The sequence below is a fragment of the Lampetra fluviatilis genome, unplaced genomic scaffold (assembly GCF_964198595.1).
Source record: "Lampetra fluviatilis unplaced genomic scaffold, kcLamFluv1.1 SCAFFOLD_944, whole genome shotgun sequence".
Taxonomy (NCBI): Eukaryota; Metazoa; Chordata; class Hyperoartia; order Petromyzontiformes; family Petromyzontidae; genus Lampetra; species Lampetra fluviatilis.
The window spans coordinates 10518-38259 of NW_027621126.1; the positions used below are offsets into that span (position 1 = coordinate 10518).

The 27742-nt window shown below is 57.1% G+C and overlaps 1 protein-coding gene and 1 long non-coding RNA gene across 3 annotated transcripts; both read left to right on the forward strand.

Moving 5' to 3' along the window:
• The first annotated feature begins 1255 nt into the window (after positions 1-1255).
• On the forward strand, positions 1256-19164 carry LOC144954823 (structural maintenance of chromosomes protein 5-like). Its single transcript, XM_078885232.1, has 11 exons — positions 1256-1404; positions 5926-6067; positions 7048-7100; positions 10131-10296; positions 12072-12206; positions 15086-15226; positions 17295-17456; positions 17571-17624; positions 18089-18142; positions 18416-18469; positions 19147-19164. Exons 1-11 carry the CDS (start codon positions 1349-1351, stop codon positions 19162-19164), a joined length of 1035 nt encoding a protein of 344 aa, XP_078741358.1. The 5' UTR covers positions 1256-1348.
• LOC144954822 (uncharacterized) lies at positions 17996-27736 on the forward strand. Of its 2 annotated transcripts, none has more exons than XR_013641379.1 (4): positions 17996-18142; positions 24845-24917; positions 26241-26339; positions 27519-27736. It is a non-coding gene; the product is annotated as an uncharacterized LOC144954822 (long non-coding RNA). The 2 variants fall into 2 exon arrangements; XR_013641380.1 differs by lacking the exon at positions 17996-18142 and adding an exon at positions 19180-19194.
• Positions 27737-27742: the final 6 nt, after the last annotated feature.

Here is a 27742-nt window from a genome sequence, read left to right on the forward strand (position 1 = left end):
ACACTACACTATACACTACACTATACACTACACTATACACTACACTACACACTACACTATACACTACTATACACTACACTATACACTACTATACACTACACTGATACACTACACTATACACTACACTATACACTACACTATACACTACACTACACACTACACTATACACTACACACTACACTATACACTACACTATACACTACTATACACTACACTATACACTACACTATACACTACACTACTATACACTACACTATACACTACACTATACACTACACTACTATACACTACACTATACCTACACTACACAACACTATACACTACACTATACACTACACTATACACTACACTACACACTACACTACACACTACACTATACACTACACTATACACTACACTATACACTACTAAACTACACTATACACTACACTATACACTACACTATACACTACTATACACTACACTATACACTACACTATACACTACACTATACACTACTATACACTACACTATACACTACACTATACACTACACTACTAAACTACACTATACACTACACTATACACTACACTACACACTACACTATACACTACACTATACACTACACTATACACTACACTACACACTACACTATACACTACACTATACACTACACTACACACTACACTACACACTACACTATACACTACACTATACACTACACTATACACTACTAAACTACACTATACACTACACTATACACTACACTATACACTACTACACACTACACTATACACTACACTACACACTACACTACACACTACACTATACACTACACTACACACTACACTACACACTACACTATACACTACACTATACACTACACTATACACTACACTACACACTACACTATACACTACACTATACACTACACTATACACTACTACACACTACACTATACACTACACTACACACTACACTATACACTACACTATACACTACACTATACACTACTTCTACATTGAACCCTATGGGAGACTAATTTAACATTGAATCCTAACGGAGCCTGACAGACTTGAATCCCAAGAAACTCACAACATCCCCCCCCCTTCCCTCTCCGCCAATCAGAGACGTCCCCCTCCGTCACGCGCCCGCGCTCTCGACCAATCCGCGCGGCCGTCGTCAGCCCCCCCCTCCCCCCTCACCCCCCCCCCCCCCCGTGACTTTCCCGCCAATTTCCGGTCAACTTCGCTCGGCCTCACGAAGCAACCGATCTCTGAGGGGAATTTTTGTTTAATTTATAAAACTTTTCTTCTTAAAACAATTACTCGACATTTTGAGTTGATTTCTGAGGAGAAAGGCGTTCGCAATGGATCCGCCATACGTGAACGGCTCCGTAAAGCGTATAAGACTGGTCAACTTCGTGTGAGTTTTGTATTTTTTTTGTATTTTTGTCTTCCAAAACATTCAAACGAACGATTTAAATAAAATAAAAACAGAGATTGTGTTATCGTGCGTGTCTCCCTGCGATCCTGGCCTCCCTGTACACTACACTATACACTACTGTACATTACACTATACACTACTATACACTACACTACTATACACTACACTACTATTACACTACACTACTATATACTACTATACACTACACTACTATACGCTACACTATTATACACTACACTGTACTACTATACACTACACTATACACTACACTACACACTACTATACATTGCACTATACACTACAGTACACACTACACTGTACTACTATACACTACACTATTGCACTATACACTACACTACTATACATTACACTACACTATAAAACACTACACTACTATACATTACACTACACTATAAAACACTACTATACACTACACTGTACTATTATACACTACACTACTATACACAGCTGTATGTGTCTCTGTTTGTTTGTGTGTGTCACTGTGTGTGTCTGTGTGTGTCTGTGTCTCTGTGTGTCGTGTGTGTTGTGTGTGTCTGTCTGTGTGTGTGTCTCTGTGTATGTGTCTATGTGTGTCTGTGTGTGTGTTTGTGTTTCTCTGTGTGTGTCGTGTGTGTTGTGTGTCTGTGTATGTGTCTATGTGTGTTTGTGTTTCTCTGTGTGTGTCGTGTGTGTTGTGTGTGTCTGTCTGTGTGTGTGTGTCTGTGTATGTTTGAATGTGTGTGTCTCTACGTGTGTCTCTGTGTGTGTGTGTATCCTTGTGTGTGTCTGTCTGTGTGTGTCCTTGTGTGTATGTGTGAGTGTCTGTGTGTGTCTCCGCTTCTGTGTGTGTCTGTGTATGTTTGAATGTGTGTGTGTCTCTACGTGTGTCTCTGTGTGTCTGTGTGTGTCCTTGTGTGTGTCTGTCTGTGTGTGTCCTTGTGTGTATGTGTGAGTGTCTGTGTGTGTCTCCGCTTCTGTGTGTGTCTGTGTATGTTTGAATGTGTGTGTGTCTCTACGTGTGTCTCTGTGTGTCTCTGCGTGTTTGTGTGTCCTTGTGTGTATGTGTGAGTGTCCGTGTGTGTGTCTTTGTGTGTGTCTTTGTGTGTGTGTCTCTGTTTCTCTGTCTGTGTGTGTGTCTGTGTCTCTGCCATCATCACCACGTGTAGGCTAGGAGATGTTAACTCCCTCGCCTGGTATACAGGAGGTCGTGGGTTCGATCCAACCCTGGCGATGCCAGCTTCTGTATGTATGTGTCCTGACTTTTGGGCCTACCTGTATAATTATTGTAACCCTATGTGTATAGCCACTCACTCAGCCACCCACTCAGTCATTCACTCACTTATTCACTCACTAACTCCCCTAATCACTCACTCAGCCACTCAGCAACTCAATCAGCCACTCACTCAGCCACTCAATCAGCCACCCACTCAGTCACTCACCCACTCACTCACTTAGCCACTCACTAACTCCCCTAATCACTCACTCAGCCACTCAGTCACTCACTCAGCCACTCAGAAACTCATTCACTCACTCAGCAACTCACTCAGCCACTCAGAAACTCATTCACTCACTCAGCCACTCACTCAGTCACTCACCCACTCACTTAGCTAAGCACTCACTCAGCCACTCACTAACTCACTCAGCCACTCCACTCACTCAGCCACTCAGAAACTCATTCACTCACTCAGCAACTCACTCAGCCACTCAGAAACTCATTCACTCACTCAGCCACTCACTCAGTCACTCACCCACTCACTTAGCTAAGCACTCACTCAGCCACTCACTAACTCCCCTATTCACTCACTCAGTCACTCACTCACTCACTCAGCCACTCAGTCACTCACTCAGCCACTCAGAAACTCATTCACTCACTCAGCAACTCACTCAGCCACTCAGAAACTCATTCACTCACTCAGCCACTCACTCAGTCACTCACCCACTCACTTAGCTAAGCACTCACTCAGCCACTCACTAAACTCCCCTATTCACTCACTCAGTCACTCACTCACTCACTCAGCCACTCAGTCACTCACTCAGCCACTCAGAAACTCATTCACTCACTCAGCAACTCACTCAGCCCACTCAGAAACTCATTCACTCACTCAGCCACTCACTCAGTCACTCACCCACTCACTTAGCTAAGCACTCACTCAGCCACTCACTAACTCCCCTATTCACTCACTCAGTCACTCACTCACTCACTCAGCCATCAGTCACTCACTCAGCCACTCAGAAACTCATTCACTCACTCAGCAACTCACTCAGCCACTCAGAAACTCATTCACTCACTCAGCCACTCACTCAGTCACTACCCACTCACTTAGCTAAGCACTCACTCAGCCACTCACTAACTCCCTATTCACTCACTCAGTCACTCACTCAGCCACTCAGAAACGTATTCACTCACTCAGCCACTCACTAACTCCCCTATTCACTCACTCAGTCACTCACTCACTCAGCCACTCACTCACTCAGCCCACTTCAGAAACGTATTCACTCACTCAAGCCACTCACGAACTCCCCTTCTCCCTCACGCCATGTCTCCCCATCTCTCCCCCCCATCTCCCACCATCTCTCCCAATCTCCCCCCCCATCTCCCCCCATCTCCCCCATCTCCCCCCCCCCATCACCCCCCCCCATCACTTCCCCCCCACATCTCCCCCCACACCCCCATCAACCCCCCCCATCACCCCCCACACCCCCCCCCCCATCACCCCCCATCACACCCACCCCCCACCCCCACCCCCAACCCCCCCCCCCATCTACCCCCCCAATCCCCCCATCACACCCCCACCCCCCCCATCTCCCCCCCCCAACACACCCCACACCCCCCCCCATCACCCACCATCTCCACAACTCCCCCCCACTCCCCCCATCTCCCCCCCCACACTTCCCCCCACATCTCCCCCCATCACCCCCATCTTCCCCCCCCATCTCCCCTCATCACCCCCCCCCCCCATCACCCCCCATCTCTCCCACCCCCCCATCCCCCTCCCAATTTCCCCCCCCCCCAACTACCCCCCCAATCCCCCCATCTCTCTCCCCACCCCCCCCCATCCCCCCCCCCATCACTCCCCATCTCCCCCCCCCATCTCCCACCAACTCACCCAATTCCCCCCCCCATCTCCCCCCATCACCCCCCCCATCTCTTCCCCCCTCATCTCCCCCATCTCCCCCATCATCCCCCCCATCTCCCCCTCATCTCCCCCCCCCATCTCCCCCCATCTCCCACCCCCCATCCCCCTCCCTATTTCCCCCCCCCCCCATCTACCCCCCAATCCCCCCATCTCTCTCCCCACCCCCCCCATCTCCCCCCCCCCATCTCTCCCCATCTCCCCCCCATCTCCCCCCACCCCCCCCCCATCTCCCCCCCCATCTCTCCCCATCTCCCCCCCATCTCCCCCCACCCCCCCCCATCTCCCCCCCCCATCTCCCCCCTCCATCTCTCCCCATCTCCCCCCCATCTCCCCCCACCCCCCCCCCCATCTCCCCCCCCCATCTCCCCCCCCCCATCTCTCCCCATCTCCCCCCCATCTCCCCCCACCCCCCCCCCCATCTCCCCCCCCCATCTCTCCCCATCTCTCCCCATCTCCCCCCCATCTCCCCCCACCCCCCCCCATCTCCCCCCTCCATCTCTCCCCCATCTCCCCCCCATCTCCCCCCACCCCCCCCCATCTCCCCCATCTCTCCCCATCTCTCCCCATCTCCCCCCCATCCCCCCCATCTCCCCCATCTCTCCCCCCCATCTCCCCCATCTCCCCCCACCCCCCCCACCTCCCCATCCCCCCATCCCCCCCACCTCCCCCTCCCCCCATCCCCCCCACCTCCCCATCCCCCCCTCCCCCCATCCCCCCCACCTCCCCCCCCCAACTCCCCCCCCCCCATCTCCCCCCCATCTCCCCCTATCCCCCCCCCCATCTCCCCCCCCATCTCCCCCCCATCTCCCCCCCCCTCCTCCCCATCCCCCCCACCTCCCCCCCCAACTCCCCCCCCCCATCTCCCCCCCATCTCCCCCCTCATCTCTTCCCCCCCCACCGCCCCCATCTCCCCCATCTCCCCTATCCCCCCCATCTCCCCTCCATCTCCCCCCCATCTCCCCCCCCCCCTCCTCCCCATCCCCCCTCCCCCTCATCTCCCCCTATCCCCCCCATCTCCCCCCCCATCTCCCCCCCCTCCTCCCCATCCCCCCTCCCCCCATCTCCCCCTATCCCCCCCCATCTCCCCCCCATCTCCCCCCCCATCTCCCCCCATCTCCCCCCCCATCTCCCCCCCCCCTCCTCCCCCATCCCCCCTCCCCCCATCTCCCCCTCATCTCCCCCTATCCCCCCCCATCTCCCCCCCATCTCCCCCCCCCATCTCCCCCCCATCTCCCCCCCCATCTCCCCCCCCCTCCTCCCCATCCCCCCTCCCCCCATCTCCCCCTCATCTCCCCCCCATCCCCCCCATCTCCCCCCACCCCCACCCCCCCTCCTCCCCCCCCTCCTCCCCCCCCTCCTCCAGCACCTACACGGAGGTGGAGTTCTACCCGGGCCCCAGTCTCAACCTCGTCATCGGCCCCAATGCGACGGGGAAAAGCACCATCGTCTCAGCGCTGTGCCTGGGCCTCGCTGGCAAGCCGTCCCTCCTCGGCAGAGGGGATAAGGTGACGTGGGGGGGGGGGGGGGTTACCCCCTTGGCGAGGGGGTCTATGGGGGTCTTTGTGGGGGTCTCAGGGCGTCTTGAGAGGGGGGGTAGGTTTAAGGTCTCAGCCCTGTGCCTGGGCCTCGCTGGCAAGCCGTCACTGCTAGGCAGAGGGGATAAGGTGACGTGGGGGGTGAGGGTTACCCCCTTGGCGAGGGGGTCTATGGGGGTCTTTGTGGGGGTCTCAGGGCGTCTTGAGAGGGGGGGGTAGGTTTAAGGTCTCAGCCCTGTGCCTGGTCCTCGCTGGCAAGCCGTCACTGCTAGGCAGAGGGGATAAGGTGACGGGGGAGTGAGGGTTACCCCCTTGGCGAGGGGGTCTCTGTGGGGGTCTCTGTGGGGGTCTCAGGGCGTCTTGAGAGGGAGGGAAGGTTTAAGACCTCAGCTCTGTGTCTGTGTCTCGCTGGCAAGCCGTCACTGCTAGGCAGAGGGGATAAGGTGACGGGAGAGTGAGGGTTACCCCCTTGGCGAGGGGGTCTATGGGGGTCTCTGTGGGGGTCTCAGGGCGTCTTGAGAGGGAGGGAAGGTTTAAGATCTCAGCTCTGTGTCTATGTCTCGCTGGCAAGCCGTCACTGCTAGGCAGAGGGGATAAGGTGACGGGGGAGTGAGTGAGGGTTACCCCCTTGGCGAGGGGGTCTGTGGGGGTCTCGGGCCTCAGGGAGTCTGGGGGGGACGATGTTGATAGTGGTGATGACGATGGTGGTAATGGTGAGAGTGATGGTGATAAGGATGGTTGCGATGGTGATGATGATGGTGATGATGGTGATAGTGGTGATGGTGATGATGGTGGTAATGGTGATGATGGTGATGACGATGATGACGATGGTGACGATGGTGGTGATAGTGGTGATGATGTCGATGGTGATGACGAAGGTGGTAATGGTGATGATGGTGATGACGATGGTGATGACGGTGACAGTGATGATGGTGTCGATGTCGTCTCAGATGGGACAGTTTGTGAAGCGAGGCGAGGCAAAAGCCACCGTGGAACTGGAACTGTGAGTACAGCACGTACAGTGTGCACTGTACACACACAGCACGTACAGTGTGCACTGTACACACACAGCACGCACAGTGCGCACTGTACACACACAGCACGTACAGTGCACACAGCGGCACATACAGTGTGCACTGTGCACACAGCAGCCTCCTCGTGTCTTTCCGTGTCTCTCTCCCCCCGTGTCTCTCTCCCCCCGTGTCTCTCTCCCCGTGTCTCTCTCCCCGTGTCTCTCTCCCCGTGTCTCTCTCCCCGTGTCTCTCTCCCCGTGTCTCTCTCCCCGTGTCTCTCTCTCATCGTGTATCTCTCTCCCCGTGTCTCTCTCCCCGTGTCTCTCTCCCCGTGTCTCTCTCCCCGTGTCTCTCTCTCATCGTGTATTTCTCTCCCCGTGTCTCTCTCCCCGTGTCTCTCTCTCCGTCTCTCTCTCTCCGTCTCTCTCTCTCCACGTGTCTCTCTCTCCCCGTGTCTCTCTCCACGTGTCTCTCTCTCCCTGTGTCTCTCTCTCCGTGTCTCTCTCCCCGTGTCTCTCTCCCCATGTCTCTCTCTCTGTGTCTCTTTCTCCTGTGTCTCTCTCTCCCCGTGTCTCTCTCCCCGTGTCTCTCTCTCTCTCTCCCCGTGTCTCTCTCCCCGTGTCTCTCTCCCCGTGTCTCCCCGTGTCTCTCTCCCCGTGTCTCTCTCCCCGTGTCTCTCCCCGTGTCTCTCTCCCCGTGTCTCTCTCCCCGTGTCTCTCTCTCTGTGTCTCTCTCTCCACGTGTCCTCTCTCTCCCCGTGTCTCTCTCCACGTGTCTCTCTCTCCCTGTGTCTCTCTCTCCGTGTCTCTCTCCCCATGTCTCTCTCCCCGTGTCTCTCTCCCCGTGTCTCTCTCTCCGTGTCTCTCTCTCCTGTGTCTCTCTCTCATCGTGTATCTCTCTCCCCGTGTCTCTCTCCCCGTGTCTCTCCCCCCGTGTCTCTCTCCCCGTGTCTCTCTCCTCGTGTCTCTCTCCCCCGTGTCTCTCTCCCCGTGTCTCTCTCCCCGTGTCTCTCCCCGTGTCTCTCTCCCCGTGTCTCTCTCTCCGTGTCTCTCTCTCCACGTGTCTCTCTCTCCCCCGTGTCTCTCTCTCCCCGTGTCTCTCTCCACGTGTCTCTCTCTCCGTGTCTCTCTCTCCACGTGTCTCTCTCTCCCCGTGTCTCTCTCCCCGTGTCTCTCTCTCCCTGTGTCTCTCTCTCCGTGTCTCTCTCCCCGTGTCTCTCTCCCCGTGTATCTCTCCCCGTGTCTCTCTCTCCGTGTCTCTCTCTCCTGTGTCTCTCTCTCCCCGTGTCTCTCTCCCCCCGTGTCTCTCTCCCCCCGTGTCTCTCTCTCCCTGTGTCTCTCTCTCCGTGTCTCTCTCCCCGTGTCTCTCTCCCCGTGTCTCTCTCCCCGTGTCTCTCTCTCATCGTGTATCTCTCTCCCCGTGTCTTTCTCCCCGTGTCTCTCTCTCCGTGTCTCTCTCCCTGTGTCTCTCTCCCGGTGTCTCTCTCTCCCCGTGTCTCTCTCCCCGTTTCTCTCTCACCGTGTCTCTCTCCCGTGTCTCTCTCTCCCCGTGTCTCTCTCACTCACCGTGTCTCTCTCCCCGTGTCTCTCTCACCGTGTCTCTCTCACCGTGTGTCTCTTTCTCTCTCCCTGTGTCTCTCTCTTCCCATGTCTCTCTCTCTCACCGTGTGTCTTTCTCTCACCGTGTCTCTCTCTCACCGTGTCTCTCTCTGTGTCTCACCGTGTGTCTCTGTGTCGCACCGTGTCTCTCTGTGTTTTTCCGTGTCTCTCACCGTGTGTCTCTCTCTCACCGTGTCTCTCTCTCTCCCCGTGTCTCTCTCCCCGTGTCTCTCTCCCCGTGTCTCTCTCTCCCCGTGTTTCTCTCCGTGTCTCTCTCTCACCGTGTCTCTCTCTCTCTCTCCCCGTGTCTCTCTCTCTTTCACCGTGTGTCTCTCTCTCTCCCCGTGTCTCTCTCTCCGTGTCTCTCCCCCCGTGTCTCTCTCCCCGTGTCTCTCTCCCCGTGTCTCTCTCTCACCGTGTCTCTCTCTCTCTCTCCCCGTGTCTCTCTCTCTTTCACCGTGTGTCTCTCTCTCTCCCCGTGTCTCTCTCTCCGTGTCTCTCCCCCCGTGTCTCTCTCCCCGTGTCTCTCTCCCCGTGTCTCTCTCTCACCGTGTCTCTCTCTCTCCCCGTGTCTCTCTCCCCGTGTCTCTCTCTCAACGTGTCTCTCTCTGTGTCTCACCGTGTGTCTCTGTGTCGCACCGTGTCTCTCTGTGTTTTTAAGTGTCTCTCACCGTGTGTCTCTCTCTCACCGTGTCTCTCTCCCCGTGTCTCTCTCTCATCGTGTATCTCTCTCCCCGTGTCTCTCTCCCCGTGTCTCTCTCTCCCCGTGTCTCTCTCCCCGTGTCTCTCTCCCCGTGTCTCTCTCTCCGTGTCTCTCTCCCCGTGTCTCTCTCTCCCCGTGTCTCTCTCCGTGTCTCTCTCTCTCCCCGTGTCTCTCTCTCTCTCTCCCCGTCTCTCTCTCTCTCACCGTGTGTCTCTCTCTCTCTCACCGTGTCTCTCTCTGTGTCTCCCCATGTCTCTCTCCGTGTCTCCCCGTGTCTCTCTCTCCCCGTGTCTCTCTCCGTGTCTCTCTCTCACCGTGTCTCTCTCTCTCTCTTTCACCGCCTCTCTCTGTGTCTCACCGTGTCTCTCTCTCTCTCCCCGTGTCTCTCTCTCCCCGTGTCTCTCTCCGTGTCTCTCTCTCTCTCCCCGTGTCTCTCTCTCCGTGTCTCTCTCCGTGTCTCTCTCTCCCCGTGTCTCTCTCCCCGTGTCTCTCCCCCCGTGTCTCTCTCCCCGTGTCTCTCTCCCCGTGTCTCTCTCTCCGTGTCTCTCTCCCCGTGTCTCTCTCTCCCCGTGTCTCTCTCCGTGTCTCTCTCTCCCCGTGTCTCTCTCTCTCTCCCCGTCTCTCTCTCTCTCTCTCACCGTGTGTCTCTCTCTCACCGTGTCTCTCTCTGTGTCTCCCCATGTCTCTCTCCGTGTCTGCCCGTGTCTCTGCGTGTGCAGCGCGCGTGCCGTGGGTGGCGACGTGGTGGTGAGGAGGGAGATCTGCGCAGCCTCAAACTCCTCCACTTGGTTCCTGAGCGGACGCTCGGCCTCACAGAAGCAGGTGGAGGAGGTGGTGAGCAGTTTCAACATCCAGGTGTCCAACCTGTGTCAGTTCCTGCCTCAGGTGAGCGAGCGTGGTGAGCGTGGTGGTGAGCGTGGTGAGGGTGGTGAGCGTGGTGGTGAGGGTGAGGGTGGTGAGCGTGGTGGTGGTGAGGGTGGTGGTGGTGAGGGTGGTGAGCGTGAGGGTGGTGAGGGTGGTGGTGGTCAGGGTGGTGGTGGTGAGGGTGGTGAGCAGTTTCAACATCCAGGTGTCCAACCTGTGTCAGTTCCTGCCTCAGGTGAGCGAGCGTGGTGAGCGTGGTGAGGGTGGTGAGCGTGGTGGTGAGGGTGAGGGTGGTGAGGGTGGTGAGCGTGGTGAGGGTGAGGGTGGTGAGGGTGAGGGTGGTGAGCGGCTTCAACATCCAGGTGTCCAACCTGTGTCAGTTCCTGCCACAGGTGAGCGAGCGTGGTGAGCGTGGTGGTGAGCGTGGTGAGGGTGGTGAGCGTGGTGGTGAGGGTGAGGGTGGTGAGCGTGGTGGTGGTGAGGGTGGTGGTGGTGAGGGTGGTGAGCGTGGTGGTGAGGGTGAGGGTGGTGAGCGTGGTGGTCAGGGTGGTGGTGGTGAGGGTGGTGAGCGGCTTCAACATCCAGGTGTCCAACCTGTGTCAGTTCCTGCCTCAGGTGAGCGAGCGTGGTGAGCGTGGTGGTGAGCGTGGTGAGGGTGGTGAGCGTGGTGGTGAGGGTGAGGGTGGTGAGCGTGGTGGTGGTGAGGGTGGTGGTGGTGAGGGTGGTGAGCGTGGTGGTGAGGGTGAGGGTGGTGAGCGTGGTGGTCAGGGTGGTGGTGGTGAGGGTGGTGAGCGGCTTCAACATCCAGGTGTCCAACCTGTGTCAGTTCCTGCCTCAGGTGAGCGAGCGTGGTGAGCGTGGTGGTGAGCGTGGTGGTGAGCGTGGTGGTGAGCGTGGTGGTGAGCGTGGTGAGGGTGGTGAGGGTGGTGGTGAGGGTGGTGGTGAGCGTGGTGAGCGTGGTGAGGGTGGTGAGGGTGGTGAGCGTGGTGAGGGTGGTGAGGGTGGTGGTGAGGGTGGTGGTGAGCGTGGTGAGCGTGGTGAGGGTGGTGAGGGTGGTGAGCGTGGTGAGGGTGAGGGTGGTGGTGGTGAGGGTGGTGAGCAACTTCAACATCCAGGTGTCCAACCTGTGTCAGTTCCTGCCTCAGGTGAGCGAGCGTGGTGAGCGTGGTGAGGGTGGTGAGCGTGGTGGTGGTGGTGAGGGTGGTGGTGGTGGTGAGGGTGGTGGTGAGCGTGGTGAGCGTGGTGAGGGTGGTGAGCGGCTTCAACATCCAGGTGTCCAACCTGTGTCAGTTCCTGCCTCAGGTAAGTGAGCGTGGTGAGCCTGGTGAGCGTGGTGGTGGTGGTGGTGAGGGTGGTGGTGAGCGTGGTGGTGAGCGTGGTGAGGGTGGTGAGGGTGGTGGTGAGGGTGGTGGTGAGCGTGGTGAGCGTGGTGAGGGTGGTGAGGGTGGTGAGCAGGTTCAACATCCAGGTGTCCAACCTGTGTCAGTTCCTGCCTCAGGTGAGCGAGCGTGGTGAGCGTGGTGAGGGTGGTGGTGGTGAGGTTGGTGGTGGTGGTGAAGGTGGTGGTGGTGAGGGTGGTGGTGGTGATGCTGTTGACGATGCTGATGTTGAAAATGATGATGATGTTGATGATGAGATGTTGATGTTGACAATCAGATGTTGATGTTGACAATGACGATGATGTTGATGATGATGTTGATGTTGACAATGACGATGATGTTGATGATGATGTTGATGTTGACAATGATGATGATGATGATGTTGATGTTGACAATGAGATGTTGATGATGTTGCAGGAGAAAGTGGGAGAGTTTGCCAAACTCTCCCGCGTTGACCGTCTGGAAGCGACGGAGAAATCCGTGGGATCCAGTGACCTCTATGACCTCCACCAGAGACTCAAGACCCTGCAGAAGTCACGTAGCAACACTGAGGTCAGTGGTGGTGGTGATGGTGGTGGTTGTGATGATTGTAAAGGTGGTGGTGGTGGTGATGGTGGTGATGGTGGTGGTGATGGTGGTGATGGTGGTGGTGGTGGTGATGGTGGTGGTGATGGTGGTGGTTGTGATGATTGTAAAGGTGGTGGTGGTGGTGGTGGTGATGGTGGTAGTGATGGTGGTGGTGGTGATGATGGTGGTGGTGGTGGTGGTGATGGTGGTGGTTGTGATGATTGTAAAGGTGGTGGTGATGGTGGTTGTGATGGTGGTGATGGTGGTGGTGATGGTGGTGGTGATGGTGGTGATGGTGGTGGTGGTGGTGATGGTGGTGGTGATCGTTGTAAAGGTAGTCGTGGTGGTGATGATGGTGGTGGTGGTGGTGGTGATGGTGGTGGTTGTGATGATTGTAAAGGTGGTGGTGATGGTGGTGGTGATGGTGGTGATGGTGGTGGTGATGGTGGTGGTGATGGTGGTGATGGTGGTGGTGGTGGTGATGGTGGTGGTGATCGTTGTAAAGGTGGTGGTGGTGGTGATGGTGGTGGTGGTGGTGATGGTGATGGTGGTGGTGATGGTGATGGTGGTGGTGATGGTGGTGGTGGTGATGGTGGTGGTGGTGATGGTGGTGGTGGTGATGGTGGTGGTGGTGATGGTGGTGGTGGTGGGGGTGGTGGTGGTGGTGATGGTGGTGGTGGTGGTGGTGATGATGATGGTGGTGGTGATGGTGGTGGTGGTGATGGTGGTGGTGGTGATGGTGGTGGTGGTGATGGTGGTGGTGGTGGGGGTGGTGGTGGTGGTGATGGTGGTGGTGGTGGTGATGATGATGGTGGTGGTGGTGGTGATGGTGGTGATTGTGGTGGTGGTGGTGGTGATGGTGGTGGTGATGGTGATCGTTGTAAAGGTGGTGGTGGTGGTGATGGTGGTGGTGGTGGTGGTGATGATGGTGGTGGTGGTGATGGTGGTGGTGATGGTGATGGTGGTGGTGATGGTGGTGATGGAGGTGGAGGTGGTGATGGAGGTGGTGATGGTGGAGGTGGTGGTGGTGGTGGTGATGGTGGTGGTGATGATAATGGTGGTGGTGGTGGTGATCGTTGTAAAGGTGGTGATGGTGGTGGTGGTGGTGGTGATGGTGATGGTGTTGATGGTATTGGTGATGGTGGTGGTGGTGATGATGGTGATGATGGTGGTGGTGGTGATAATGGTGGTGGTGATGGTGTTTATGGTATTGGTGATGGTGGTGGTGGTGGTGATGGTGGTGGTGATGGTTTTAAAGGTGGTGGTGGTGGTGGTGATGATGATGATGGTTCGAGGTGGTGGTGGTGGATTCACTACCTTAACAGTACTCGCTCTGTCTCTCTTTCTCCCCGTGTCTCTCCCCCCGTGTCTCTCCCCCCGTGTCTCTCTCCGTGTCTCTTTCCGTGTCTCTCTCCACCGTGTCTCTCTCCACCGTGTCTCTCTCCCCCCGTGTCTCCCCGTGTCTCTCTCCCCGTGTCTCTCTCCCCGTGTCTCTCTCCCCGTGTCTCTCTCCCGGTGTCTCTCTCCCGGTGTCTCTCTCCCCGTGTCTCTCTCCCTGTGTCTCTCTCCCCGTGTCTCTCTCTCACCGTGTCTCTCTCTCCCCATGTCTCCCCGTGTCTCTCTCCCCGTGTCTTTCTCCCCGTGTCTCTCTCTCCCCGTGTCTCTCCCCGTGTCTCTCTCCATCTCACCGTGTCTCTCTCCATCTCACCGTGTCTCTCTCCATCTCCCCGTGTCTCTCTCCCCGTGTCTCTCTCTCACCGTGTCTCTTTCTCCCCATGTCTCCCCGTGTCTCTCCCCGTGTCTCTCTCCATCTCCCCGTGTCTCTCTCCATCTCCCCGTGTCTCTCTCCCCGTGTCTCTCTCCCCGTGTCTCTCTCCCCGTGTCTCTCTCTCCCCGTGTCTCTCTCCATCTCACCGTGTCTCTCTCCATCTCACCGTGTCTCTCTCCATCTCCCTGTGTCTCTCTCCCCGTGTCTCTCTCTCACCGTGTCTCTCTCTCCCCATGTCTCCCCGTGTCTCTCTCCCCGTGTCTCTCTCCCCGTGTCTCTCTCCGTCTCCCCGTGTCTCTCTCCCCGTGTTTCTCCCCGTGTCTCCCCGTGTCTCCCCGTGTCTCCCCGTGTATCTCCCCATCTCTCTCCCCGTGTCTCTCTCCCCGTGTCTCTCTCCCCGTCTCTCTCCCCGTGTCTCCCCGTGTCTCTCTCCATCTCCCCGTGTCTCTCTCCATCTCCCCGTGTCTCTCTCCCCGTGTCTCTCTCCCCGTGTCTCTCTCCCCGTGTCTCTCTCTCCCCGTGTCTCTCTCCATCTCACCGTGTCTCTCTCCATCTCACCGTGTCTCTCTCCATCTCCCCGTGTCTCTCTCCCCGTGTCTCTCTCTCCCCGTGTCTCTCTCCCCGTGTCTCCCCGTGTTTTTCTCTCCCCGTGTCTCTCTCCCCGTGTCTCTCCCCGTCTCTCTCCCCGTGTTTCCCCGTGTCTCTCTCCGTCTCCCCGTGTCTCCCTGTGTCTCCCCGTGTCTCTCTCCATCTCCCCGTGTCTCTCTCCCCGTGTCTCTCTCCCCGTGTCTCTCTCCCCGTCTCTCTCCCCGTGTCTCTCTCCGTCTCCCCGTGTCTCCCTGTGTCTCCCCGTGTCTCTCTCCATCTCCCCGTGTCTTTCTCTCCCCGTGTCTCTCTCCCCGTGTCTCTCTCCCCGTCTCTCTCCCCGTGTCTCTCTCCGTCTCCCCGTGTCTCCCCGTGTCTCCCCGTGTCTCTCCCCATCTCTCTCCCCGTGTCTCTCTCCCCGTGTCTCTCCCCGTCTCTCTCCCCGTGTCTCCCCGTGTCTCTCTCCCCGTGTCTCCCCGTGTCTCCCCCCCCCCCCCCCCCCGTGCCCCAGGCCACTCTGCTGGAGCGATCGTCGCGCCTGGAGAAGCTGCGTCAGCGGCAGCAGCTGCAGTCCCACGACGTGGAGCTCTACCACAGCCACCAGCGACACAACGACTACGCCCAGCTGCTCGCCAAGAAGCGCGTCTGGCTGGTGAGGGGACACGGACACACGCACGAGACACGGGACACGCGCACGGACACACGCACGGGACACGGGACACGCGCACGGACACACGCACGGGACACGGGACACACGCACGGACACGCGCACGGGACACGGGACACACGCACGGACACGCGCACGGACACGCGCACGGGACACGCATGGGTCACGCACGGGACACGCACACGGGACACACATGGGTCACGCACGGGACACGCGCACGGGACACACATGGGTCACGCACGGGACACGCACACGGGACACACATGGGTCACGCACGGGACACGCGCACGGGACACACGCACTGTGTGTGTGTGTGTGACTGAGTGTGTGTGTGTGACTGAGTGTGTGTGTCTCTCTCTGTGTGTGTGTGACTGTGTGTGTGCCTGTGTGTGTGTCTGTCTGTGTGTGTCTGTGTGTGTGTGTGTGACTGAGTGTGTGTGTGTGTCTGTGTGTGTGTGTGTCTATCTCTCTGTGTGTCTCTCTCTGTGTGTGTGTGTGTCTGTGTGTGTGTCTGTGTGTGTGTCTGTGTGTGTATCTGTGTGTGTGACTGTGTGTGTGTGTCTGTGTGTGTGTGTGTGACTGTGTGTGTGTGTTTATCTGTGTGTGTGTATCTATCTGTGTGTGACTGTGTGTTACTGTGTGTGTGTCTATCTGTGTATGTGTCTATCTGTGTATGTGTCTATCTATCTCTCTGTGTGTGAGTAGGAGTACGAGTTGACGCTAGGGAGCTACATGGAGCTGCGTGTGTGTGTGTGTGACTGTGTGTCTATCTGTGTGTCTGTGTGTGTGTGTGTGACTGTGTGTCTGTGTGTGTGTGTCTGTGTGTCTGTGTGTGACTGTGTGTGTCTCTCTCTGTGTGTGTAGGAGTACGAGTTGACGCGAGGGAGCTACATGGAGCTGCGTGTGTGTGTCTAACTGTCTGTGTGTCTAACTGTCTGTGTGTATCTGTGTGTGTGTGTGTGACTGTGTGTCTGTGTGTGTGTGTCTAACTGTCTGTGTGTGTCTGTGTGTGTATCTAACTGTGTGTGTCTCTCTCTGTGTGTGTAGAAGTACGAGTTGACGCGAGGGAGCTACATGGAGCTGCGTCTCCGTGTGTGTGTGTGAATGTGTGTGTGTCTGTGTGTGTCTCTGTCTGTGTGTGTGTGTGTCTGTGTGTCTGTGTGTGTGTCTATCTGTGTGTGTGTGTGTATCTGTGTCTGTGTGTGTGTGTGTGTGTATCTGTGTCTGTGTGTGTGTATCTGTGTGTGTGTGAATGTGTGTGTGTGTGTGTGTCTCTGTCTGTGTGTGTGTGTGTCTGTGTGTCTGTGTGTGTGTGTGTCTGTGTGTCTGTGTGTGTGTGTGTCTATGTGTGTGTGTGTGTCTATCTGTGTGTGTGTGTGTATCTGTGTCTGTGTGTGTGTGTGTGTGTATCTGTGTCTGTGTGTGTGTATCTGTGTGTGTGTGTATGTGACTGTGTGTGTATCTGTGTGTGTCTGTGTGTGTGTGTCTGTGTGTGTGTGTGTCTGTGTGTGTGTGTGTGTGTGTCTGTGTGTGTGTGTGTATCTGTGTGTGTGTGTCTGTGTGTGTGTGTGTATCTGTGTGTGTGTGTCTGTGTGTGTGTGTCTGTGTGTGTGTCTATCTCTGTGTGTGTGTGTATGTGTGTGTCTCTCTGTGTGACTGCGTGTAGGAGTACAAGTTGACACGAGGGAGCTACATGGAGCTGCGTCTCCGTGTGTGTGTGACTGTGTGTGACTAACTGTGTGTGTGTGTGTCTCTCTGTGTCTGTGTGTGTGTATCTGTGTGTGTGTGTATGTGACTGTGTGTGTGTCTGTGTGTGTGTATCTGTGTGGCCTGGCACAAGCGTCGTGGTGACGTCACCGCCACTTAGTGGCGAATGGCGGTTGTTGTTGTTATCTGTGTGTGTGTGTATGTGACTGTGTGTGTGTCTGTGTGTGTGTGTCTGTGTGTGTGTGTGTGTATGTGACTGTGTGTGTGTCTGTGTGTGTGTATGTGACTGTGTCTGTGTGTGTGTCTGTGTGTGTGTGTCTATCTATCTCTGTGTCTATCTGTGTAGGAGTACGAGTTGACGCGAGGCAGCTACTTGGAGCTGCGTCTCCGTGTGGAGGCCTCCGCTGAGGAGGAGCGTCGCCTCTCCCACCTCGTCGCCCCTCTCCTCGCTCAGCAGCAGCAGCAGAAGCAGCGGGAGGGAGACCTCAACCAGAAGCTGCGTCGCAAGGTGAGGAGGGTGAGGTGGTGAGGGTGAGGAGGTGGTGAGGGTGAGGTGGTGGTGAGGGTGAGGGTGAGTGTGAGGGTGAGTGTGAGGGTGAGCGTCGCCCCTCTCCTCGCTCAGCAGCAGCAGCAGAAGCAGCGGGAGGGAGACCTCAACCACAAGCTGCGTCGCAAGGTGAGGAGGTGGTGGTGAGGTGGTGGTGAGGAGGTGGTGAGGGTGAGTGTGAGGGTGAGTGTGAGGGTGAGGGTGAGTGTGAGGGTGAGTGAGGTGGAGGTGAGGGTGAGTGTGAGGGTGAGTGTGAGGGTGAGGGTGAGTGTGAGGGTGAGCGTCGCCCCTCTCCTCGCTCAGCAGCAGCAGCAGCAGCGGTAGGGAGACCTCAACCACAAGCTGCGTCGCAAGGTGAGGAGGGTGAGGTGGTGGTGGTGAGGAGGTGGTGAGGGTGAGGTGGTGAGGGTGGTGGTGAGGGTGAGCGTGAGGAGGTGGTGGTGAGGGTGAGGAGGTGGTGGTGAGGGTGAGTGTGAGGGTGAGGGTGAGTGTGAGGTGGTGGTGAGGTGGTGGTGGTGGTGAGTGTGAGGGTGAGTGTGAGGGTGAGTGTGAGGGTGAGTGTGAGGGTGAGCGTCGCCCCTCTCCTCGCTCAGCAGCAGCAGCAGAAGCAGCGGGAGGGAGACCTCAACCAGAAGCTGCGTCGCAAGGTGAGGAGGGTGAGGTGGTGAGGGTGAGGTGGTGGTGAGTGTGAGGTGGTGGTGAGGGTGAGTGTGAGGGTGAGCGTCGCCCCTCTCCTCGCTCAGCAGCAGCAGCAGCGGTAGGGAGACCTCAACCACAAGCTGCGTCGCAAGGTGAGGAGGGTGAGGTGGTGGTGGTGAGGAGGTGGTGAGGGTGAGGTGGTGAGGGTGGTGGTGAGTGTGAGGGTGAGTGTGAGTGTGAGGGTGAGTGTGAGGGTGAGCGTCGCCCCTCTCCTCGCCCAGCAGCAGCAGCAGCATCAGCGGGAGGGAGACCTCAACCACAAGCTGCGTCGCAAGGTGAGGAGGGTGAGGTGGTGAGGGTGAGGTGGTGGTGAGGAGGTGGTGAGGAGGTGGTGGTGAGGGTGAGTGTGAGTGTGAGGGTGAGTGTGAGGGTGAGATAGTGGTGAGGGTGAGTGTGAGGAGGTGGTGGTGAGGGTGAGTGTGAGTGTGAGGGTGAGTGTGAGGGTGAGTGTGAGGGTGAGGGTGAGTGTGAGGGTGAGTGTGAGGGTGAGTGTGAGGGTGAGGGTGAGTGTGAGGGTGAGTGTGAGGGTGAGTGTGAGGGTGAGGGTGAGTGTGAGGGTGAGGGTGAGTGTGAGGGTGAGTGTGAGGGTGAGTGTGAGGGTGAGGGTGAGTGTGAGGGTGAGTGTGAGGGTGAGTGTGAGGGTGAGGGTGAGTGTGAGGGTGAGATAGTGGTGAGGGTGAGTGTGAGGGTGAGTGTGAGGGTGAGTGTGAGGGTGACGGTGAGTGTGAGGGTGAGTGTGAGGGTGAGTGTGAGGGTGAGGGTGAGTGTGAGGGTGAGATAGTGGTGAGGGTGAGTGTGAGGAGGTGGTGGTGAGTGTGAGGGTGAGTGTGAGGGTGAGTGTGAGGGTGAGGGTGAGTGTGAGGGTGAGTGTGAGGGTGAGTGTGAGGGTGAGTGTGAGGAGGTGGAGGTGAGGGTGAGTGTGAGGGTGAGCGTCGCCCCTCTCCTCGCTCAGCAGCAGCAGCAGCGGTAGGGAGACCTCAACCACAAGCTGCGTCGCAAGGTGAGGAGGTGGTGGTGAGGTGGTGGTGGTGAGGGTGAGTGTGAGGTGGTGGTGAGGGTGAGCGTGAGGAGGTGGTGGTGAGGGTGAGGTGGTGGTGAGGTGGTGGTGAGGTGGTGGTGAGGGTGAGGTGGTGGTGAGGTGGTGGTGAAGGTGAGTGAGGTGGTGGTGAGGGTGAGGTGGTGGTGGTGGTGAGGAGGTGAGGGTGGTGAGGAGGTGGTGGTGAGGGTGAGTGTGAGGGTGAGGTGGTGAGGAGGTGGTGAGGGTGAGGAGGAGGTGGTGAGGGTGAGGAGGTGGTGCGGAGGTGGTGGTGAGGTGGTGGTGGTGAGTGTGAGGAGGGTGAGGAGGTGGTGGTGAGGTTGAGGTGGTGGTGGTGAGGAGGTGGTGGTGGTGAAGGTGAGTGAGGTGGAGGTGAGGGTGAGTGTGAGGTGGTGGTGGTGGTGAGGGTGAGGTGGTGGTGGTGAGTGTGGTGGTGAGGGTGGTGGTGAGGGTGAGTGTGAGTGTAAGGTGGTGGTCGTGAAGGTGAGGAGGTGGTGGTGAGGAGGTGGTGAGGAGGTGGTGAGGGTGAGGAGGTGGTGGTGAGAGTGAGGGTGAGGAGGTGGTGGTGAGGAGGTGGTGAGGAGGTGGTGAGGAGGTGGTGAGGGTGAGGAGGTGGTGGTGAGAGTGAGGGTGAGGAGGTGGTGGTGAGGAGGTGGTGAGGAGGTGGTGAGGGTGAGGAGGTGGTGGTGAGAGTGAGGGTGAGGAGGTGGTGGTGAGGAGGTGGTGAGGAGGTGGTGAGGGTGAGGAGGTGGTGGTGAGAGTGAGGGTGAGGAGGTGGTGGTGGTCAGGAGGTGGTGGTGAGGGTGAGGAGGTGGTGGTGAGGAGGTGGTGAGGTGGTGGTGAGGAGGTGGTTGTGGTGGTGAGGGTGAGGTGGTGGTGGTGAGGAGGTGGTGAGGGTGATGTGATCGTTTGCTGGTGAGCGTGTGGTGAGTGATGTGGTGAGTGATGTGGTGAGCGTGTGGTGAGTGATGTGGTGAGTGTGTGGTGAGTGATGTGGTGAGTGATGTGGTGAGTGTGTGGTGAGTGATGTGGTGAGCGTGTGGTGAGTGATGTGGTGAGTGATGTGGTGAGTGTGTGGTGAGTGATGTGGTGAGTGATGTGGTGAGTGTGTGGTGAGTGATGTGGTGAGTGATGTGGTGAGCGTGTGTGAGTGTGTGGTGAGTGTGTGGTGAGTGATGTGGTGAGTGATGTGGTGAGTGATGTGGTGAGCGTGTGGTGAGTGATGTGGTGAGTGTGTGGTGAGCGTGTGGTGAGTGTGTGGTGAGTGTGTGGTGAGTGATGTGGTGAGTGATGTGGTGAGTGATGTGGTGAGCGTGTGGTGAGTGATGTGGTGAGTGTGTGGTGAGTGATGTGGTGAGTGTGTGGTGAGTGTGTGGTGAGTGATTGTGGTGAGTGATGTGGTGAGTGTGTGGTGAGTGTGTGGTGAGTGATGTGGTGAGTGATGTGGTGAGTGTGTGGTGAGTGTGTGGTGAGTGTGTGGTGAGTGATGTGGTGAGTGATGTGGTGAGTGATGTGGTGAGTGTGTGGTGAGTGATGTGGTGAGTGATGTGGTGAGTGTGTGGTGAGTGTGTGGTGAGTGTGTGGTGAGCGTGTGGTGAGTGATGTGGTGAGTGTGTGGTGAGTGATGTGGTGAGTGATGTGGTGAGTGATGTGGTGAGTGATGTGGTGAGCGTGTGGTGAGTGTGTGGTGAGTGTGTGGTGAGTGATGTGGTGAGTGATGTGGTGAGTGATGTGGTGAGTGTGTGTGAGCGTGTGGTGAGTGATGTGGTGAGTGATGTGGTGAGCGTGTGGTGAGCGAGTGGTGAGTGATGTGGTGAGTGATGTGGTGAGTGATGTGGTGAGTGCAGGTGAGTGATGTGGTGAGTGATGTGGTGAGTGTGTGGTGAGCGTGTGGTGAGTGTGTGGTGAGTGATGTGGTGAGTGATGTGGTGAGTGTGTGGTGAGCGTGTGGTGAGCGTGTGGTGAGTGATGTGGTGAGTGATGTGGTGAGTGATGTGGTGAGTGTGTGGTGAGCGGGGTGAGGTGTGGTGAGTGTGTGGTGAGCGTGTGGTGAGTGTTGGTGAGTGATGTGGTGAGTGATGTGGTGAGTGATGTGGTGAGTGCAGGTGAGTGATGTGGTGAGTGATGTGGTGAGTGATGTGGTGAGTGTGTGGTGAGCGCTGTGAGTGATGTGGTGAGTGATGTGGTGAGTGTGTGGTGAGTGTGTGGTGAGTGATGTGGTGAGTGATGTGGTGAGTGTGTGGTGAGTGTGTGGTGAGTGATGTGGTGAGTGATGTGGTGAGTGTGTGGTGAGTGATGTGGTGAGTGTGTGGTGAGTGATGTGGTGAGTGTGTGGTGAGTGATGTGGTGAGTGTGTGGTGAGTGATGTGGTGAGCGCTGTGAGTGATGTGGTGAGTGATGTGGTGAGTGATGTGGTGAGTGATGTGGTGAGTGATGTGGTGAGTGATGTGGTGAGTGTGTGGTGAGTGCAGGGGAGTGATGTGGTGAGCGTGTGGTGAGCGTGTGGTGAGTGTGTGGTGAGCGTGTGTGTGAGTGATGTGGTGGAGTGATGTGGTGAGCGTGTGGTGAGTGATGTGGTGAGTGATGTGGTGAGTGTGTGGTGAGTGATGTGGTGAGTGTGTGGTGAGTGATGTGGTGAGTGTTGTGGTGAGTGTGTGGTGAGTGATGTGGTGAGTGTGTGGTGAGTGATGTGGTGAGTGTGTGGTGAGTGATGTGGTGAGTGTGTGGTGAGGTGATGTGGTGAGTGATGTGGTGAGTGTGTGGTGAGTGTGTGTGAGTGTGTGGTGAGTGGTGGAGTGTGGTGAGTGATGTGGTGAGTGTGTGGTGAGTGTGTGGTGAGTGTGTGGTGAGTGATGTGGTGAGTGTGTGGTGAGTGTGTGGTGAGTGTGTGGTGAGTGATGTGGTGATGCTGGTGAGTGAATGTGGTGAGTGATGTGGTGAGTGTGTGGTGAGTGATGTGAGTGAGTGAGTGGTGAGTGATGTGGTGAGTGTGTGGTGAGTGTGTTGAGTGTGTGGTGAGTGATGTGGTGAGTGATGTGGTGAGTGATGTGGTGAGTGATTGTGGTGAGTGTGTGGTGAGAGATGTGGTGAGTGATGTGGTGAGTGTTGTGGTGATGTGTGGTGAGTGATGTGGTGAGTGATGTGGTGAGTGATGTGGTGAGCGTGTGGTGAGAGTGTGGTGAGCGTGTGGTGAGTGATGTGGTGAGTGTGTGGTGAGTGTGTGGTGAGTGATGTGGTGAGTGTGTGGTGAGTGTGTGTGGTGAGTGATGTGGTGAGTGTGTGGTGAGTGATGTGGTGAGTGTGTGGTGAGTGATGTGGTGAGTGATGTGGTGAGTGATGTGGTGAGCGTGTGGTTGGTGAGTGTGTGTGAGTGATGTGGTGAGTGTGTGGTGAGTGATGTGGTGAGTGTGTGGTGAGTGATGTGGTGAGTGTGTGGTGAGTGTGTGGTGAGTGATGTGGTGAGTGTGTGGTGAGTGTGTGGTGAGTGATGTGGTGAGTGATGTGAGTGATGTGGTGAGTGATGTGGTGAGTGATGTGGTGAGTGATGTGGTGAGTGATGTGGTGAGTGTGTGGTGAGTGATGTGGTGAGTGATGTGGTGAGTGATGTGGTGAGTGATGTGGTGAGTGTGTGGTGAGTGTGTGGTGAGTGATGTGGTGAGTGTGTGGTGAGTGTGTGGTGAGTGATGTGGTGAGTGATGTGGTGAGTGTGTGGTGAGTGATGTGGTGAGTGATGTGGTGAGTGATGTGGTGAGTGATGTGGTGAGTGTGTGGTGAGTGATGTGGTGAGTGTGTGGTGGAGGTGTGGTGAGTGATGTGGTGAGGTGTGGTGAGTGATGTGGTGAGTGATGTGGTGAGTGATGTGGTGAGTGATGTGGTGAGTGTGTGGTGAGTGATGTGGTGAGTGTGTGGTGAGTGATGTGGTGAGTGTGTGGTGAGTGATGTGGTGAGCGTGTGGTGAGTGATGTGGTGAGTGATGTGGTGAGCGTGTGGTGAGGTGTGGTGAGTGATGTGGTGAGTTGTGTGGTGAGTGATGTGGTGAGTGATGTGGTGAGTGATGTGGTGAGTGATGTGGTGAGTGATGTGGTGAGTGATGTGGTGAGTGATGTGGTGAGTGTGTTGGTGAGTGATGTGGTGAGTGATGTGGTGAGTGATGTGGTGAGTGTGTGGTGAGTGTGTGGTGAGTGATGTGGTGAGTGATGTGGTGAGTGATGTGGTGAGTGTGTGGTGAGTGTGTGGTGAGTGATGTGGTGAGTGTGTGGTGAGTGATGTGGTGAGTGTGTGGTGAGTGTGTGGTGAGTGATGTGGTGAGTGTGTGGTGAGTGATGTGGTGAGTGATGTGGTGAGTGATGTGGTGAGTGATGTGGTGAGTGTGTGGTGAGTGATGTGGTGAGTGTGTGGTGAGTGATGTGGTGAGTGATGTGGTGAGTGATGTGGTGAGTGTGTGGTGAGTGATGTGGTGAGTGATGTGGTGAGTGTGTGGTGAGTGATGTGGTGAGGTGTGGTGAGTGTGTGGTGAGTGGATGTGGTGAGTGATGTGGTGAGTGATGTGGTGAGTGTGTGGTGAGTGATGTGGTGAGTGATGTGGTGAGTGTGTGGTGAGCGTGTGGGTGAGTGTGTGGTGAGTGTGTGGTGAGTGATGTGGTGAGTGATGTGGTGAGTGTGTGGTGAGTGTGTGGTGAGTGATGTGGTGGAGTGGTGAGTGATGTGGTGAGTGCATGTGGTGAGTGATGTGGTGAGTGTGTGGTGAGTGATGTGGTGAGTGATGTGGTGAGCGTGTGGTGAGCGTGTGGTGAGTGTGTGGTGAGTGATGTGGTGAGGTGTGTGAGGTGGTGAGTGTGTGGTGAGTGTGTGGTGAGTGATGTGGTGAGTGATGTGGTGAGTGATGTGGTGGTGTGGTGAGTGTTGTGGTGAGTGGTGTGGTGAGTGATGTGGTGAGAGTGGTGGTGAGTGTGTGGTGAGTGATTGTGGTGATTGATGTGGTGAGTGATGTGGTGAGTGATGTGGTGAGTGATGTGGTGAGTGTGTGGTGAGTGATGTGGTGAGTGTGTGGTGAGTGTTGTGAGTGTGTGATGAGTGATGTGGTGAGCGTGTGAGTGATGTGGTGAGTGATGTGGATGAGTGATGTGGTGAGTGATGTGGTGATTGTGATGTGGTGAGTTGTGGGTTGGTGAGTGATGTGGTGAGTGATGTGGTGAGTGTGTGGTGGTGCAGGTGGTGAGCGCTGTGAGTGATGTGGTGAGTGATGTGGTGAGTGTGTGGTGAGTGATGTGGTGAGTGATGTGGTGAGTGATGTGGTGAGCGTGTGGTGAGTGTGTGGTGAGTGATGTGGTGAGTGATGTGGTGAGTGATGTGGTGAGTGTGTGGTGAGTGATGTGGTGAGTGTGTGGTGAGTGATGTGGTGAGTGTGTGGTGAGTGATGGTGAGCGCTGTGAGTGATGTGGTGAGTGATGTGGTGAGTGATGTGGTGAGTGATGTGGTGAGTGATGTGGTGAGTTGTGTGGTGGTGATGTGGTGTGATGTGGTGAGTGATGTGGTGAGTGATCGTGGTGAGCGTGTGGTGAGTGATGTGGTGAGTGATGTGGTGAGTGATGTGGTGAGTGTGTGGTGAGTGCAGGTGAGCGCTGTGAGTGAGATTACGAAGACGATTCGCAGTCTGCAGGAGCACGATGGATCAGTTCAGTGACAAGGTGAGAACATCAACATCATCACCATCATCACCATCATACCATCACCACCCATCATCATCACTATCATCATCATCACCATCATCATCATCACCACCACCACCATCACCACCATCATCATCATCACCACCACCACCATCACCACCACCATCACCACCACCACCACCATCACCACCACCACCATCACCACCATCACCACCACCACCACGACCATCATCATCATCACCACCACCATCACCACCATCACCACCATCACCACCATCACCACCACCATCACCACCACGACCATCATCATCATCACCACCACCATCACCACCATCACCACCATCACCACCACCACCATCACCACCACCACCACGACCATCATCATCACCACCATCACCACCATCACCACCATCACCACCATCACCATCATCACCATCACCACCATCACCACCACCATCACCACCACCACCATCACCACCATCACCATCATCATCATCACCACCATCACCACCATCACCACCATCACCACCACCACCACCATCACCACCATCACCACCATCACCATCATCACCATCATCACCATCACCACCACCACCACCATCACCACCATCATCATCATCATCACCACCATCACCACCACCACCACCATCACCACCACGACCATCATCATCATCACCACCACCACCATCACCACCACCACCATCACCACCATCACCACCACCACCACCACCACGACCATCATCATCATCACCACCACCATCACCACCATCACCACCATCACCACCATCACCACCACCATCATCACCACCACCACCATCACCACCATCACCACCACCACCACCATCACCACCATCACCACCACCATCACCACGACCATCATCATCATCACCACCACCATCACCACCATCACCACCACCACCATCACCACCACCACCACGACCATCATCATCATCACCATCACCACCATCACCACCATCACCACCATCACCACCACCACCACCATCACCACCATCACCATCATCACCATCACCACCATCACCACCACCATCACCACCACCACCATCACCACCATCACCACCACCACCATCACCACCACGACCATCATCATCATCACCACCATCACCACCACCATCACCACCATCACCACCATCACCACCATCACCATCATCACCATCACCACCATCACCACCACCATCATCATCACCACCATCACCATCACCACCATCACCACCACCACCACCATCATCATCATCATCATCACCACCACCATCACGAGGTGGACTCTGTGACAAGGTGGACTCTCTCTGAGTGACAAGGTGGACACTCTGTGTGTGTGACAAGGTGGACGAGGAGAGGCAGGCGGTGGTGACGAGGCGGGCCGAGGCTCAGGATCGCGACAAGAGAATCTCAGCCGCTCAGAAGATCCTAGATGGGTGGAAGGTCAACTCCACCTAGACCACCTTGTCCACCACCAACACCTCGTCCACCACCACCTCGTCCACCACCACCACCACCACCACCCCCACCACCACCCCCGCCACCACCACCACCACCCCCACCACCACCACCACCCCCACCACCACCACCACCACCACCCCCACCACCACCCCCGCCACCACCACCACCACCCCCACCACCACCACCACCTCCACCCCCACCACCACCCCCGCCACCACCACCACCACCACCACCCCCACCACCACCACCACCACCACCCCCACCATCACCCCCACCACCACCCCCACCACCACCCCCGCCACCACCCCCACCACCACCCCCGCCACCACCACCACCACCACCACCCCCACCACCACCACCACCACCACCCCCACCACCACCCCCGCCACCACCACCACCACCACCACCCCCACCACCACCACCACCACCACCCCCACCATCACCCCCACCACCACCCCCACCACCACCCCCGCCACCACCCCCACCACCACCCCCCGCCACCACCACCACCACCACCACCCCCACCACCACCACCACCACCACCCCCACCACCACCCCCGCCACCACCACCACCACCACCACCCCCACCACCACCACCACCACCACCCCCACCATCACCCCCACCACCACCCCCACCACCACCCCCGCCACCACCACCACCACCACCCCCACCACCACCACCACCACCACCCCCACCACCACCACCACCACCACCACCCCCACCACCACCTTCCCCACCACCACCCCCACCACCCCCACCACCACCACCACCACCACCCTCACCACCACCACTACCACCACCACCCCCACCACTCACACCACCACCCCCACCACCACCACCACCCCCACCACCACCATCACCACCCCCACCACCACCACCCCCACCACCCCCACCACCACCACTACCACCACCACCCCCCACCACTCACACCACCACCCCCACCACCACCACCACCCCCACCACCACCATCACCACCACCCCCACCACCACCACTACCACCACCACCCCCACCACTCACACCACCACCCCCCACCACCACCAACCCCCCACCACCACCATCACCACCCCCACCACCATCACCACCATCACCACCACCCCCACCACCACCACCACCACCTCAGTGTGTACTAACGCCCCACGTCCCTCCGTTCTCACTCCAGGAGGAGCTCCGTTCTCTCTGCGCGGACGACGCAGCTGCCGCAAGTGACGGTGGACGGGAGGTGCCCCGCCACCACCGCCACCACCGCCGCCACCACCGCCACCACCACCGCCACCACCACCGCCACCACCACCACCGCATCTTCGTGGCTGTTGCAGGAGTCAAGGCGGCTGAGTGAAGAGCTGCAGGCCCTGGGAGTGGTGATGGCAGAGCGGAGCTCTGAGC